At 38.9% G+C, this 11090-nt stretch overlaps 1 protein-coding gene across 2 annotated transcripts in view; it reads right to left on the bottom strand.

Annotated features, from left to right (window-relative positions):
* Positions 1–11090, bottom strand: part of tubgcp5 (tubulin gamma complex associated protein 5) — a 28499-nt gene that overhangs the window by 12531 nt on the left and 4878 nt on the right. Inside the window, exons 3-10 of one of the 2 annotated variants that reach the window (XM_015391476.1) lie at positions 8545–8653; positions 8274–8370; positions 8113–8192; positions 7889–8027; positions 4880–4997; positions 2443–2532; positions 2190–2283; positions 1852–2104 (exon numbers count right to left, since the gene is read on the bottom strand). In XM_015391476.1, the coding sequence (XP_015246962.1) occupies positions 1852–2104; positions 2190–2283; positions 2443–2532; positions 4880–4997; positions 7889–8027; positions 8113–8192; positions 8274–8370; positions 8545–8653 (980 nt within the window). The remainder of the gene's footprint in view (positions 1–1851; positions 2105–2189; positions 2284–2442; positions 2533–4879; positions 4998–7888; positions 8028–8112; positions 8193–8273; positions 8371–8544; positions 8654–11090) is intronic. The other variant, XM_015391477.1, reaches the window with a different exon arrangement.

Here is an 11090-nt window from a genome sequence, read left to right as displayed (position 1 = left end):
GATGACGGCGGAAAGAACGTTGTGGATAAAAGTGCAACAGTGTGCAAGCATTGTGCAACACGTTTTGTTTATGCTAACAGCAACACAACCAACATGTCAGGCTAACCCCGAAATCCCACATACTCCGTCATGCTCCCATCCGCCTCGCTGCGCTCCAGACCGCCTGCAAAAAGCAAACCCTACAGCCTCTGCTGTGGCTCCCGTCCGCCCCGCTTTCAGTTCCTTGGAGATCGTAGAGGGCATGCGCGAGATGATTAAATTCAAAGCAGCAAATGATCCAGGGTTTCCGCGGGTCAATAAAAATAATTACAATACTTTATTTTATTTTATTTTTTTTTCATTAATTTTTATGGGAATTCGGTGCAACAATCAACATATACCGAACCGAACCGTGGATTTTGTTTACCTTTCCACCCCATATATATATATATATATATATATATATATATATGCATGGCTAGCCTAATGGCTTGAAGGTTACACACACACACACACATTGATGCAGGACTTTATGGTAATCTTTCTGTGAAAACGTTCTTTTTACTATTATGCATGGATTACTGTTTAAATTTGTTGGTACAAAGGAGCATAGTTAACATACTGGCTTTGAAAAAACACCAACAATATTAAGATGAACATACCAATATGTCATGCTGAAATGCGGGGATTTACAGGTACATATGGGGATATTCAACTGGTTCCCATAAGGTAAAGGTCTGGTCTTTTGAGTTGGGGTTAGGTTTAGCACTAAGGTGTGAATTCAGTTTAGGGTTAGGTATATGCTGGTAATAGGGTGGGTAAAGGTCTGGTTTAGGCCGTATAAAATGATTGCAGGTGAATGAAATCTCCCCATATGTCATGAAAACGAAGCCGGATGGACTCTGGAAAAGACAGCTTTCAAGGTCATGAAAAAACTGAAACCCTGGAGTGAAACGTCTACATGCTTGTGCTTAGTGCAAAAGAAAAAAATCGCAAAAAAAAAAAAGAATCGCAATATATGTAGAAAATAGTCACAATTCTGATTTTTGGCTAAAACATTTAACCAATCAAGTTAAACTAGAATGTTTCAGTTTAATTTAAGCCACAACTGGGATGAGTAGTTGCAGTTTTAGTGGGATACTTTTGCTGTTGGGAATAAATGTGTTTTTTTTGTTTTTGTTTTTTTTTTCAGCACTAGTGGCTTGTTTTTTCGACAGTAGGCTGACAGGAAAGGGGCATGAGAGAGAGGAGAGACATGCGGCAAAGGACCACAGGTCGGTTTCGAAACCGGGTCGGCCGCGTCGAGGACTAAAGGCTGGTTTATACTCAGAAACCAGGTCATCTGTGTGTGTGTCGCAGTACACGCAAATATGCCCCCGCCCCTTCCGCAGACACTCTGGTGCACCTCTCGAAATTGTAGGTGATCGCAAACAGTGCTGTAGACAGGAGGCCTCTGATTGGTCAAATCTAGATCTGCATCCGGTAAGGTACCATTATGTACCATTTCCTGTTTGGTACCTTACTGGCTTGTTTTGTTTGTATGACCACCGACTTGTGAAGTTCAACCAGCTAGAAGAACGAGGTGCTGCGGGAGTATAACCAGCCCTTAAGGCCTCTGTATATGGCTCATGCACGCTAACCACTGAGCCACCTATACACGCTAATGTTTTTTAGAATTTAGAAGACCCTTCTAAATGGATTATATATCTAAACACCCTCTGGTATTTTTAGGTTATATTAATTCCGAGAGAAAAGTCGATGCGACATTTCTCTCGGATCTGTTGACGCTAACTGTTTGTAATCCGAGTAAAGCCAGGACACATCCAGACGTGTTCTTCGCAATAATTAACCAGAAACTTAATCACTGCTCACCGTTGCTGATGACCTCTCTCTCTATGGTGGTCAGCTCTTGTTTGAAGCTGGTGAAGTATTTGTTGAGAGCCCAAACAAAAGCCTGGTAGGTCCTAAAAGGAGGCTCTGAGCCCTTTCGGTAGCTGTGGGATGAACCTACGCCCGGCGGGAAGGGCTCTGAGCTGTGGCCCGTCACCTCGTCTATGAACCTCTGCAGCCTGAACACCGCCTGTCCGTACACTGCGATGTGCTCAAGCACAGAGCGCAGGCAGTTCTGTGAGAACAAAGAATAGTGATCCATATAAACTACACCAACTTTAATGGTTTGATATTCTTTTTATTTACTTCCTCAAACTTACACTCGTCAGATGAGTTACTACCACATTACTCCTCACAGACACTTTGCTGTCATGATGCTGGAATATAAAGTGTTTCTTCACACCAGAGAGAAGCCTGAAAAACACAAAATCAATATGCAGACATTACCTCATCGATCTACGGAGGACTCGCAGCTCCAGGGATCAGTAGGACAATTAAACTTGTTTGAAAGACAGAAGATCAATTTCTTCCTACATGTGTGTTATGATTGGCCTTGGCATCGCTGGATCTTACCACAAGGTTTCCCGGATGACTTGGGTCTCGGTGACGAAGGCCTTTTCTTCCGGCAGATACAGAGGATCAGTGTTATATAAATGCTGGTCCCTGAGAACAGAGAGGAAAGGCTTTGCCTGAATATTACAAATCCTTTCAATTTAGATGAACTAAAAGATGTTTATTAAAAACACTTCAAGTAAGTGTGACTTTAAAACCAAGTTTCTTTTGATCTATAAATTAAACGTTGATACAAAACCTCCATCTCAAAATTCAGATGTGTTGTTAATGTTATTAATAAATATTTGGATTGGTTATCCTGTTAAATGTCATTGAGGATCAGGTTGACACGTCTAAGGGCTCTGTCACACCTTGCCGATTTAACACACGGCAATGTAATGCATTGTGCATTACGTAGCATAAGTTAAAGCTGATCCCCTCAGGTGCATCGCTGCAATGATATTGCCAACCCAAAAAAAGAAACTGAATAAATAAAAAGTAAAGAGAAAGAAAGAAGGTTTGCAGTCGCAGCAGATTCAGCGTCATGTCTGCTAGGAAGTTTGTTGGCCGTGGGCGTGAACGCAGGGTGGATCCATCACACTCGCCTTCTCATTCACTCTATGATGGGGATGAAGTCTGGAGGGGAAGTTACTCATAGGTTTTGGATAAGCTGGACGCCACCACTTATGAGTTAAACTTCAGGTATGTTGATCAGATAACTTACCTGTAACTTATGACCCACGTATGGCGTATGCTGGCAAACTTTCTCGACGTACTCGCCCTATTTCGACGTGTGCCAGATTGTTTCAGCGTGCTCATAACTTATACAAAACGTACCCATAACTCATCCAATGTACGGCATCATTTTTGCCAGATTTTCAGGCATACGCTGGTCTTAATCATCAAGGTGTGACAGGGGCTTAAAGAACTGAACCACCGATTAATCTATCCATTAAATAAATAGAGATACTTTTAGTAATGTTCTTAAGTTCGCATTCAGATTGGCCGACCTGTTTTAATATAATTGAGATTCAGGTCAGCAACTAAAAAAAAGCAACTTTTGTTTCATGCATGCTAAATCATATTACTGTTAACCCTTTATAGTGCACTCAGTGAAATCCTTTTAAAATCCAAATTTCAAGCCAATAGTGTTATTGGAATTCAGGATGAGACCTTATTACCTTTTTAACATTCAAAAAATGTGGATACTTTGATGGTAAAAATTAATGTCAATGCCTGAATATATTAAGAAAAATAACAAAAGTGCTTCTATAAGAAATTAATAAAAAAACACAGAGACACATTTTTCTGGTACATCACAACATTAGAGGCATTAATGCTGATACTGGCAGTTAATTTTTTTTAGTTTATAAACCTTAATATAAATTGTTAACTAGGCTAATTAGCTTTTTAACTTTTCAATTAGCTTTTTAACATTTTCAACTTAATTTCTAGTAGGTAATATATCATTGAAGGGCTCATCTAATTGGTCAAATGCCAAAATAAGATGTAAAGCCATGAAGCAGCATCTTTGCTGAATGGCTGGATAAAGATCTTGTGCTTCTAGACCTCATTGAAGGACGAGGGGGAGACCTTATTTTAAAAGGGGTATGCGAGTGATCAAAAAAGGTAACTTGCCCTATAAAGGGTTAAACTAAATGTTAATTGTGTTTTTACTGTACATTTATTCCAGTACACTCCGTCTCTCCTAAAGATTTGCTTCTTATCAGGGTTCTGCTTTGAGACTAGTTTGTTCTGGTTTGTCTCAGTGTCACACCGGAAAAACCAACTAGAAATAAGTAAAAAAAGTTCCTTAAATTAAGTGTATTTACCCTTAATTTGAGTAGGTAAATGAGATGGTTTGCCAATGGAATTAGTATTTTTACTCTTAAAATAAGATAATTAGATAATATGCACTTGAAATAAGACAATGCAATTGTGTGTCCTTATTTTAAGTGTAAATTGTCTTGTTCCATCGGCAAAATGTATATTTTACCTCCTCAATCCAAGAACAAATGAACTTATTTTAAGAAAAATCTAGATTTTCAATTTTAGTTATCATCATTTAGGTTTCTGTTCCAAGGACTGGGAATGTTTGTTTCTCCTATTAGATATTTTGCTTTTAAAGATGTATAAAAAGTGAACTCAAGCCTGTTAGTTTAAAACGGGGCAGACCAGATACAGGTGATGTTGGTCTTGTAAGAATTTTATACTTAAAGCACCACTATGATTGTCTCCACCAATGAATCCAGTCTTTTGTTTTTTATTTTGCATCTGATAGAATTTTTGGTTTTTCCTTTTCTTAGAACTACATCACCAAACTGGTATCTGCTCCTAAGGACTGGTTTTGTCTCTTCTCATTAAAGTGACACTATGATTATTTTCAGCCAGTTAATTTGTTTATTGAATTTATTTATTCCATTTAGTCACGCTTCATCATAAAGGAGACGAGGCTTACCAAACGTTGAGCAGGTTGGAGTGTAAGTGCAAGCTGTGAGGGAAACGAGGAGCGTGACCAACCCAGTACGGAGTCACCACATGCTGCTCCAGCCAGGCCCGGGCATCCGGTTCACCCACTGGGAAATAAAAAGTCGTACATGACACCCCTGTGAGGTTCTTCCATTGATTCTCATTTAAAAGCCATGAAGAACTTCCCCTGTATCTTTCAGAGACATTAATTGGTTGTTTATTGTGCACTTTTTTTTTTACTGTTACAGCTACAGAGGTGCATGTGTCAAAGTACCAACGATGCATAAAATAAAAACGATGTATAAATTCTTGTTTTACAAATTCAATGTTTATTGCCTTCATTGCTTCGATATCCGATACGCCTAGTGGGGCATTTACCAGCATGAGTGCAGCTATTCTGTGAAGGCGGCAGAAGTTTGTCAGAGAACATTAATAAACAGACAGCACCATGATGAGATGCAGTGGAGGTATTCATGATGACTCTGGAGGGGCTGCAGAGCATTTTAAAGCTACAGTGTGTAATAATTACAGGGATATACAGTCAGAAATGTAATATATTATACATAACTATGTTATTTATCATCATCTACGAGCTCAGCCTCTTAACCTTAATATTTGCGTTGCCTTAGAATTCGTTATTTATAATTACATAGGAGCGGGTCTCGCAGCCATGGAGGCAGACATCTTTGCGCTACGGCAGCGCAGAGCCAACAAACTAGCGATTGCGAGATCGCTCATTACGCTCGAAAGTAACTATGGCAAGTTGAGAGAGATGAACTGAGACGGTACTGAACAATAGATGACAGTATTAAAATTATCTATGTAAACAAACCTCATCACTTGAGAAGGTAGGTGATGCGGACGTCGTGGAAGACATTTTGTCCCGTAACGCTTGCCGTACTGTTGGGGGGGAGAAGCGGTGGGGGGGAGATGTTCATGTTGCTGCGGTCTGCAGTCTGACCGCTAGATGTCGCTAAAAATTACACACTGTAGCTTTAATGCATTTTAATTTTTTAGGCCACTCAGTGTGGCATCGCTACACATTGCTGTGTCGTTGCAGATAACAAAAGAAATGCGTCCATCAAAACACAATCTCTTTAACTCCTGTTAGACCAGAGCCAATCAACCAGTGTGAGGCAAATAGTTTTGTAGCCTCGACTAAAGCATTTAGTTGCTAAGGCAGTTGCTATGGTGTTCTCGGATTTGGCTGAACTATCTGAACATTTTTTTTTGCTGTCGTCCAGTCCTTGCTCATAAAAAAAAAAATAAAAATCAAAGCTCCATTCTTCTTACACGACTTAAAGAAAAAAAAATCCTGAGCCTGAACTTTTTTGGAGAAGGCTGTGGTTGTTTAAAAATAATTTATTTACACTAACCAGAAAATTTTGGCCAAAAGTAGAGGCCATTATTTTGTTAAATTAAAGATAATTTATTAATTATTATTAAACATTTTGTAGACCACTTTTTATGCCTTGTAAAAATTTACAAATTCCAATTTAAACTGCTGATTATAATAGTGGTGGGTATTAGAAAATGCTTTAGTATACAATGTGTGACGGTATTAGGGCACAGCAAATTGCTATATTCTAAGCAGCTTAAAATACAATTTTTCTATTTTTATTTGCATATTTGAATAGATGAACAAATAAAATGAAAAACAAATGCTTTTCAAAACAGCCATGCACACCTCTGTGTTGCCATAGCAATGACTGCTCTCCTTTACTGGAGAAGGGAAGAGGCTGTCCCGTTCTCGTTTATACCCCCCCAACTTCAATCAAGGCGCCCTCCACAGCTGCTAGTGTGACTTCATTGGGAGTGACACTGGTTGGTTAAGGGTTGATGCATAGGGGGCCGTTTGGGCCCACATGCAAGTTGTGATCAGCAATGAAAAAATAATAAAAATAAAAGTTTTAAAAAGCCAGGGGGATGAATCTTTATGCAGAAAGAAGGACGGTGCTGTTCCATTTTATCAGCAGATTGAGTCCAACAGGCACTCGAAGAAATGTGAATTAGTCTGATGCAACAACAGAGGAAACTTTGCGGGGCTTCTATTAAGGGGACGTCTCGTCAGAGGAGCTGACAGCTTCCAGGTAGAGCAGAAACCAGTGGTTACGGTTCACCAGCTTCATAGCGACACCTCTGCAAACACACAGTCGGACCAGGACTGATCGGGGGACAGCAAAGAAGGTCGACCAGGTGAACAACCAGATGTTTTTTCTCATTTGCTTCAGGCAGGCGGGACCACCATACAAGGCGATACCGTTCAGCTCACTCTGAATCCTAGACAGAAAGCAGTCTGTATTCGTCGTCAAAAATCTGACTTTTCCTGAGGGAAGTGGCCAGATAGTGTGGCTTCAGCTGTGTCCCGCCTAACAGACGTCATAGGACAAAGAGGCTGGTAAGGTGTTCTTGCCATGGATTTAAAGAGACAAAGCATCAGGGGTTTTAGCTCGCTTATGCCATAGATATATGATCCTACAGCATTTCATTCCACAATAGTTCTCTGCATTATTACTCCAATAATACATTTTCCAACTTGTCTTCCCCTGCGACAGAGCGGCGACCTGCCCAGAGTCTACCCCACTTCTCACCCAAAGGCTGCCAGAGATCTAAACTGCGCTGAAACAATTTATAAAGACCTACAAACATTAACATTTTAAAACCTGCTTGTATTATATTTTATATTAAATATAAAAAGTTTTACAATGAGTTTCAGTCGCTATTGACTTCAGCAGGAAATCCCCCACAGCATCACCGGCTTCAGAGAGCTTTCACAGGGGAGTCCCAGCACTGCGGGGTGTCCTGTTATCGCTGGTGCTGTTAGGACTTTTAGCGTTGAGAAGTATATGTTTATTTTTCCTTTCCGAAGAACGAAAAAAAAAAAAACACACACACACACAAAAAAACCTGATGCAAGATTGCTGCAATTCCTGGAAATCGGGTACAAACCGGGAAAACTTTAAGCCCTGCTCTTATTAACTAAGTTTAAAGGTCACACCTGTCCATGCCACTGGAACTGTCTTGCTGTTGGTGTCCTGGTCCTCCTGGGGGGTTCTGTCCAACTGGATCCCAGAGTCCTCTCTGCTGATTGGCTGCTGACTGTCTTCCTCCTCACTTTCATCCTCGGACCACTCCTCCAACAAAGCGAGTTAACAAACAATCATTCAACTAAAAACATCTTTTTGCTTAATTTAAAGCGACTGCGTCGTTGTTGCAACTCACTGGCGTATCTGGAAACGGCCCAGTTTCTATTTCCTCTCCTTCCATCAGATACTTGGACCAGTCAAATTTGTCTTCTGGTTCTGTGCATAAATACGTCAGAGGTGCTGGCATTTATGGGGTGTGAATAATTTAAAGGCTAAACGTTAAAATGAAAAGCTCACCGGTATCTTTCACCCTGGGTCTCTCAGTGAAGTTTGTGTTTGAGGGAGAATCTGATAAGAAAAGCAGCAGTGACAGGACACTGTAGTGGGTATCTGTCTAAAAGACAAAGACACATAGAAAAAGAAGTGTAACTATCTGAAAGCAATCTGGAATTTCAGGCAACACTACTTTCCTAAGAGCTATTAGGATGTTGTAACCTATTGCTTATATCGTCTACATTAGATTATCCTTGGGCTAATTTATTTCAATCAGACGTGCTGGATTCCCTACCTTCGTTCCATGGGTGTTTGGTAGTGGTGAGCTCAGGAACTCTTCAGTCAGCCTCCTCCAGCTTCCTGCTTTACTCAGGTCAGAGTGAACCATCAGTTTTTCATAGATTCTGGAAAAAAATAAAGAAATTGCAGAGCATGCATAGCAGCATTTTGCAAAGGGTGGCACAGCATGAAGAATTGGGAAATAAGGCTTAAAATCTAATCTTAAATCTTTTTCCACCAAATCCGAATAATGAATTTTTTGCTTTATCACACACTGAAAAAAATATAGCCACACTGGAAAAATTATCTAGAAATAAGTCAAAATTTATTCAATTAAGTGTATTTACCTTTAATATGAGAAGATAAATATGATAGTTTGCCAATGGAATGAGTATTTTAACTCTTAAAATAAGATAATTAGATCATATGCACTTGAAATAAGACAATACAATTGTTTTTTTCTTATTTTAAATCTATTGGCAAAATATCTCTTTTACCTCCTCAATCCAAGAACAAATGCACTTATTTTAATAAAAAATTACCTATGTAAATTTCGATTTTTTTTTTTCCCCAGTGCATTTCTTGGCATTTACTTAATCATATTTAGTTTAACACAATTGTTTCATGTTAGCAGGGTAGAACATAAAAAAAATTGTTTTAAAGTAACTAAATATCATTAAGTAAATACCAAAAGTAGTTGCATTTTTTCCACCCAGTGTAACAAATAAACTTCTTTTTTTTTAAACTGGCTTTTATTTCAACCATCTGCTCTTCTTTACCCTTTTAATTTAAAGGGCAAAGAATTGAAATTGTGAAAAAAAAATATAAAAATAAAATGAATCACTAAATGTTTGCACCTAACGGTATTACAGTGGGAAAGTTTATCAGTTATAAGAACACATCTAAGAATAAAAAGTGATGAACTAAACAAAAAGTGAAGCCTAAAAAGTGCATTGGTGGAAGAAAAAGATTTTCTAAAGATTAAACCTATATAAACAGAAAATGTGACTAGCTAATTATATTAATTATTGCCCAGGTCTAGGTCAGATGCTTCATTAAATCATTATTTTTTTTTTATCCTACATTGGATTAAATTACTTTCAATAGACCTTTAACTTAAACAAAAAATCAAAAATGGAAAATAATTAAATAGACTAAATAGAAAGAAATGTTCAGAAGTGCTTGAAAATATCGATACATACATGAGCTTAGGGCTGCAACTACAATTATGTGCTAATCGATTAATCTGTTGATTAATAATCTGATTTTCTACAGAATTTCAACCAGTTGACAATTATTTTTTTTCTGTTTGAGGAGTTGTGGATAGACAGAGCAGTTTGACAAAATCGTTTTTTTTTTTATCTTAAATGCAAAATGCTTATATATTTTTAAAGTTTTGGTATAATCACTGCCCCAATACAGTTGCTCTGTCAGCCTAAGGGATGTTTAGGCTACGTTCACACTGCAGGTCCTAATGCTTCATTTAGTCAGATTGGATTTTTTTTTGTGTGTGGCTGTTCACATGACCGTCTCATATTGTGTCCATAAAGTGACCTGCATGTGGAGAAAAACAACAAGACGTGTCCGAGGTCAGTGTCTACTTAAAGCTGTTAAGCAGTGGAAACAGCAGCAGCAACATCTCTAAGGAAGAATTTGGGGATGCAGCGTCAACTGAGCTGTTTGACCCCTCAAGTTTCTTTTGGATTATTGTATCTCCCTAAATACTCACTACTTTCAACATTTCATTGTCCCTCCACTGTACACATCCGTCTATGCCAGTGGTTCCCATCCCTTCTTCGGGGAGCCCTGTCCCTCATGTTTTAGGTATCCCCTTGTTGCATCACGCAAGAAGATAATGGATGATCAACAAGTTTCTGCAAGTTCTTTGTAGATCAGGCATCCCCAAAGTTGGTCCTCAAGGGCCGCTGTCCTGCAGGTTTTAGAGGTTTCCATGATGATTGCAGTTGAGCAAAAGCCTGTTAATCAACTTTCAATTAAAACCAGCTGTGCTGGAGCAGAGAAACCTCTAAAACCTGCAGGACAGCCGCCCTCAAGGACCGAGGTTGGGAATGCCTGCTGAAGATGGAGAGCAGTTTAAGTTGTAGATGACTAAGAGAAATAACTGCATTTTCATGAGAAAATCTTTCGATTACAGCCCAGCGTGCTTCCCAGACAGCAGGGGAACATCAAACCAAATTTTAATCAACTCAGTCAACACCAACAGTCTCTCAGTTTCCACCGGTTGAATCAACTTTCATTATGTGATGGAAATGAAACATTTATTTAGTGTTGGTTCCAGTGTTAGATGTTTAACCTGTTTTATATATCGCCAGATCCCAGAGCAAAATGCAGATGAGCGGGAGGGAAGTTGTGCGCAAAACAAAATAGTGCATCTGGTTAATTTTCAAATTAATAAAGATAATAAACAATTTTTTGGGGTAACTTCCCATTACTTCAAGAGTCACTATAATGGTCCTTTAAGAGACTTCAGAATGCCCCAATTTAATCTACAACTGTTGTGATGTTGTAGACTCCTCATATATATATATATATATATATATA

Source organism: Cyprinodon variegatus, unplaced genomic scaffold (assembly GCF_000732505.1).
Source record: "Cyprinodon variegatus isolate N-32 unplaced genomic scaffold, C_variegatus-1.0 Scaffold544, whole genome shotgun sequence".
Lineage (NCBI taxonomy): Eukaryota > Metazoa > Chordata > Actinopteri > Cyprinodontiformes > Cyprinodontidae > Cyprinodon > Cyprinodon variegatus.
Note: the sequence above shows the minus strand (reverse complement) of the source record. Positions and strands in the feature narration are given on the sequence as shown.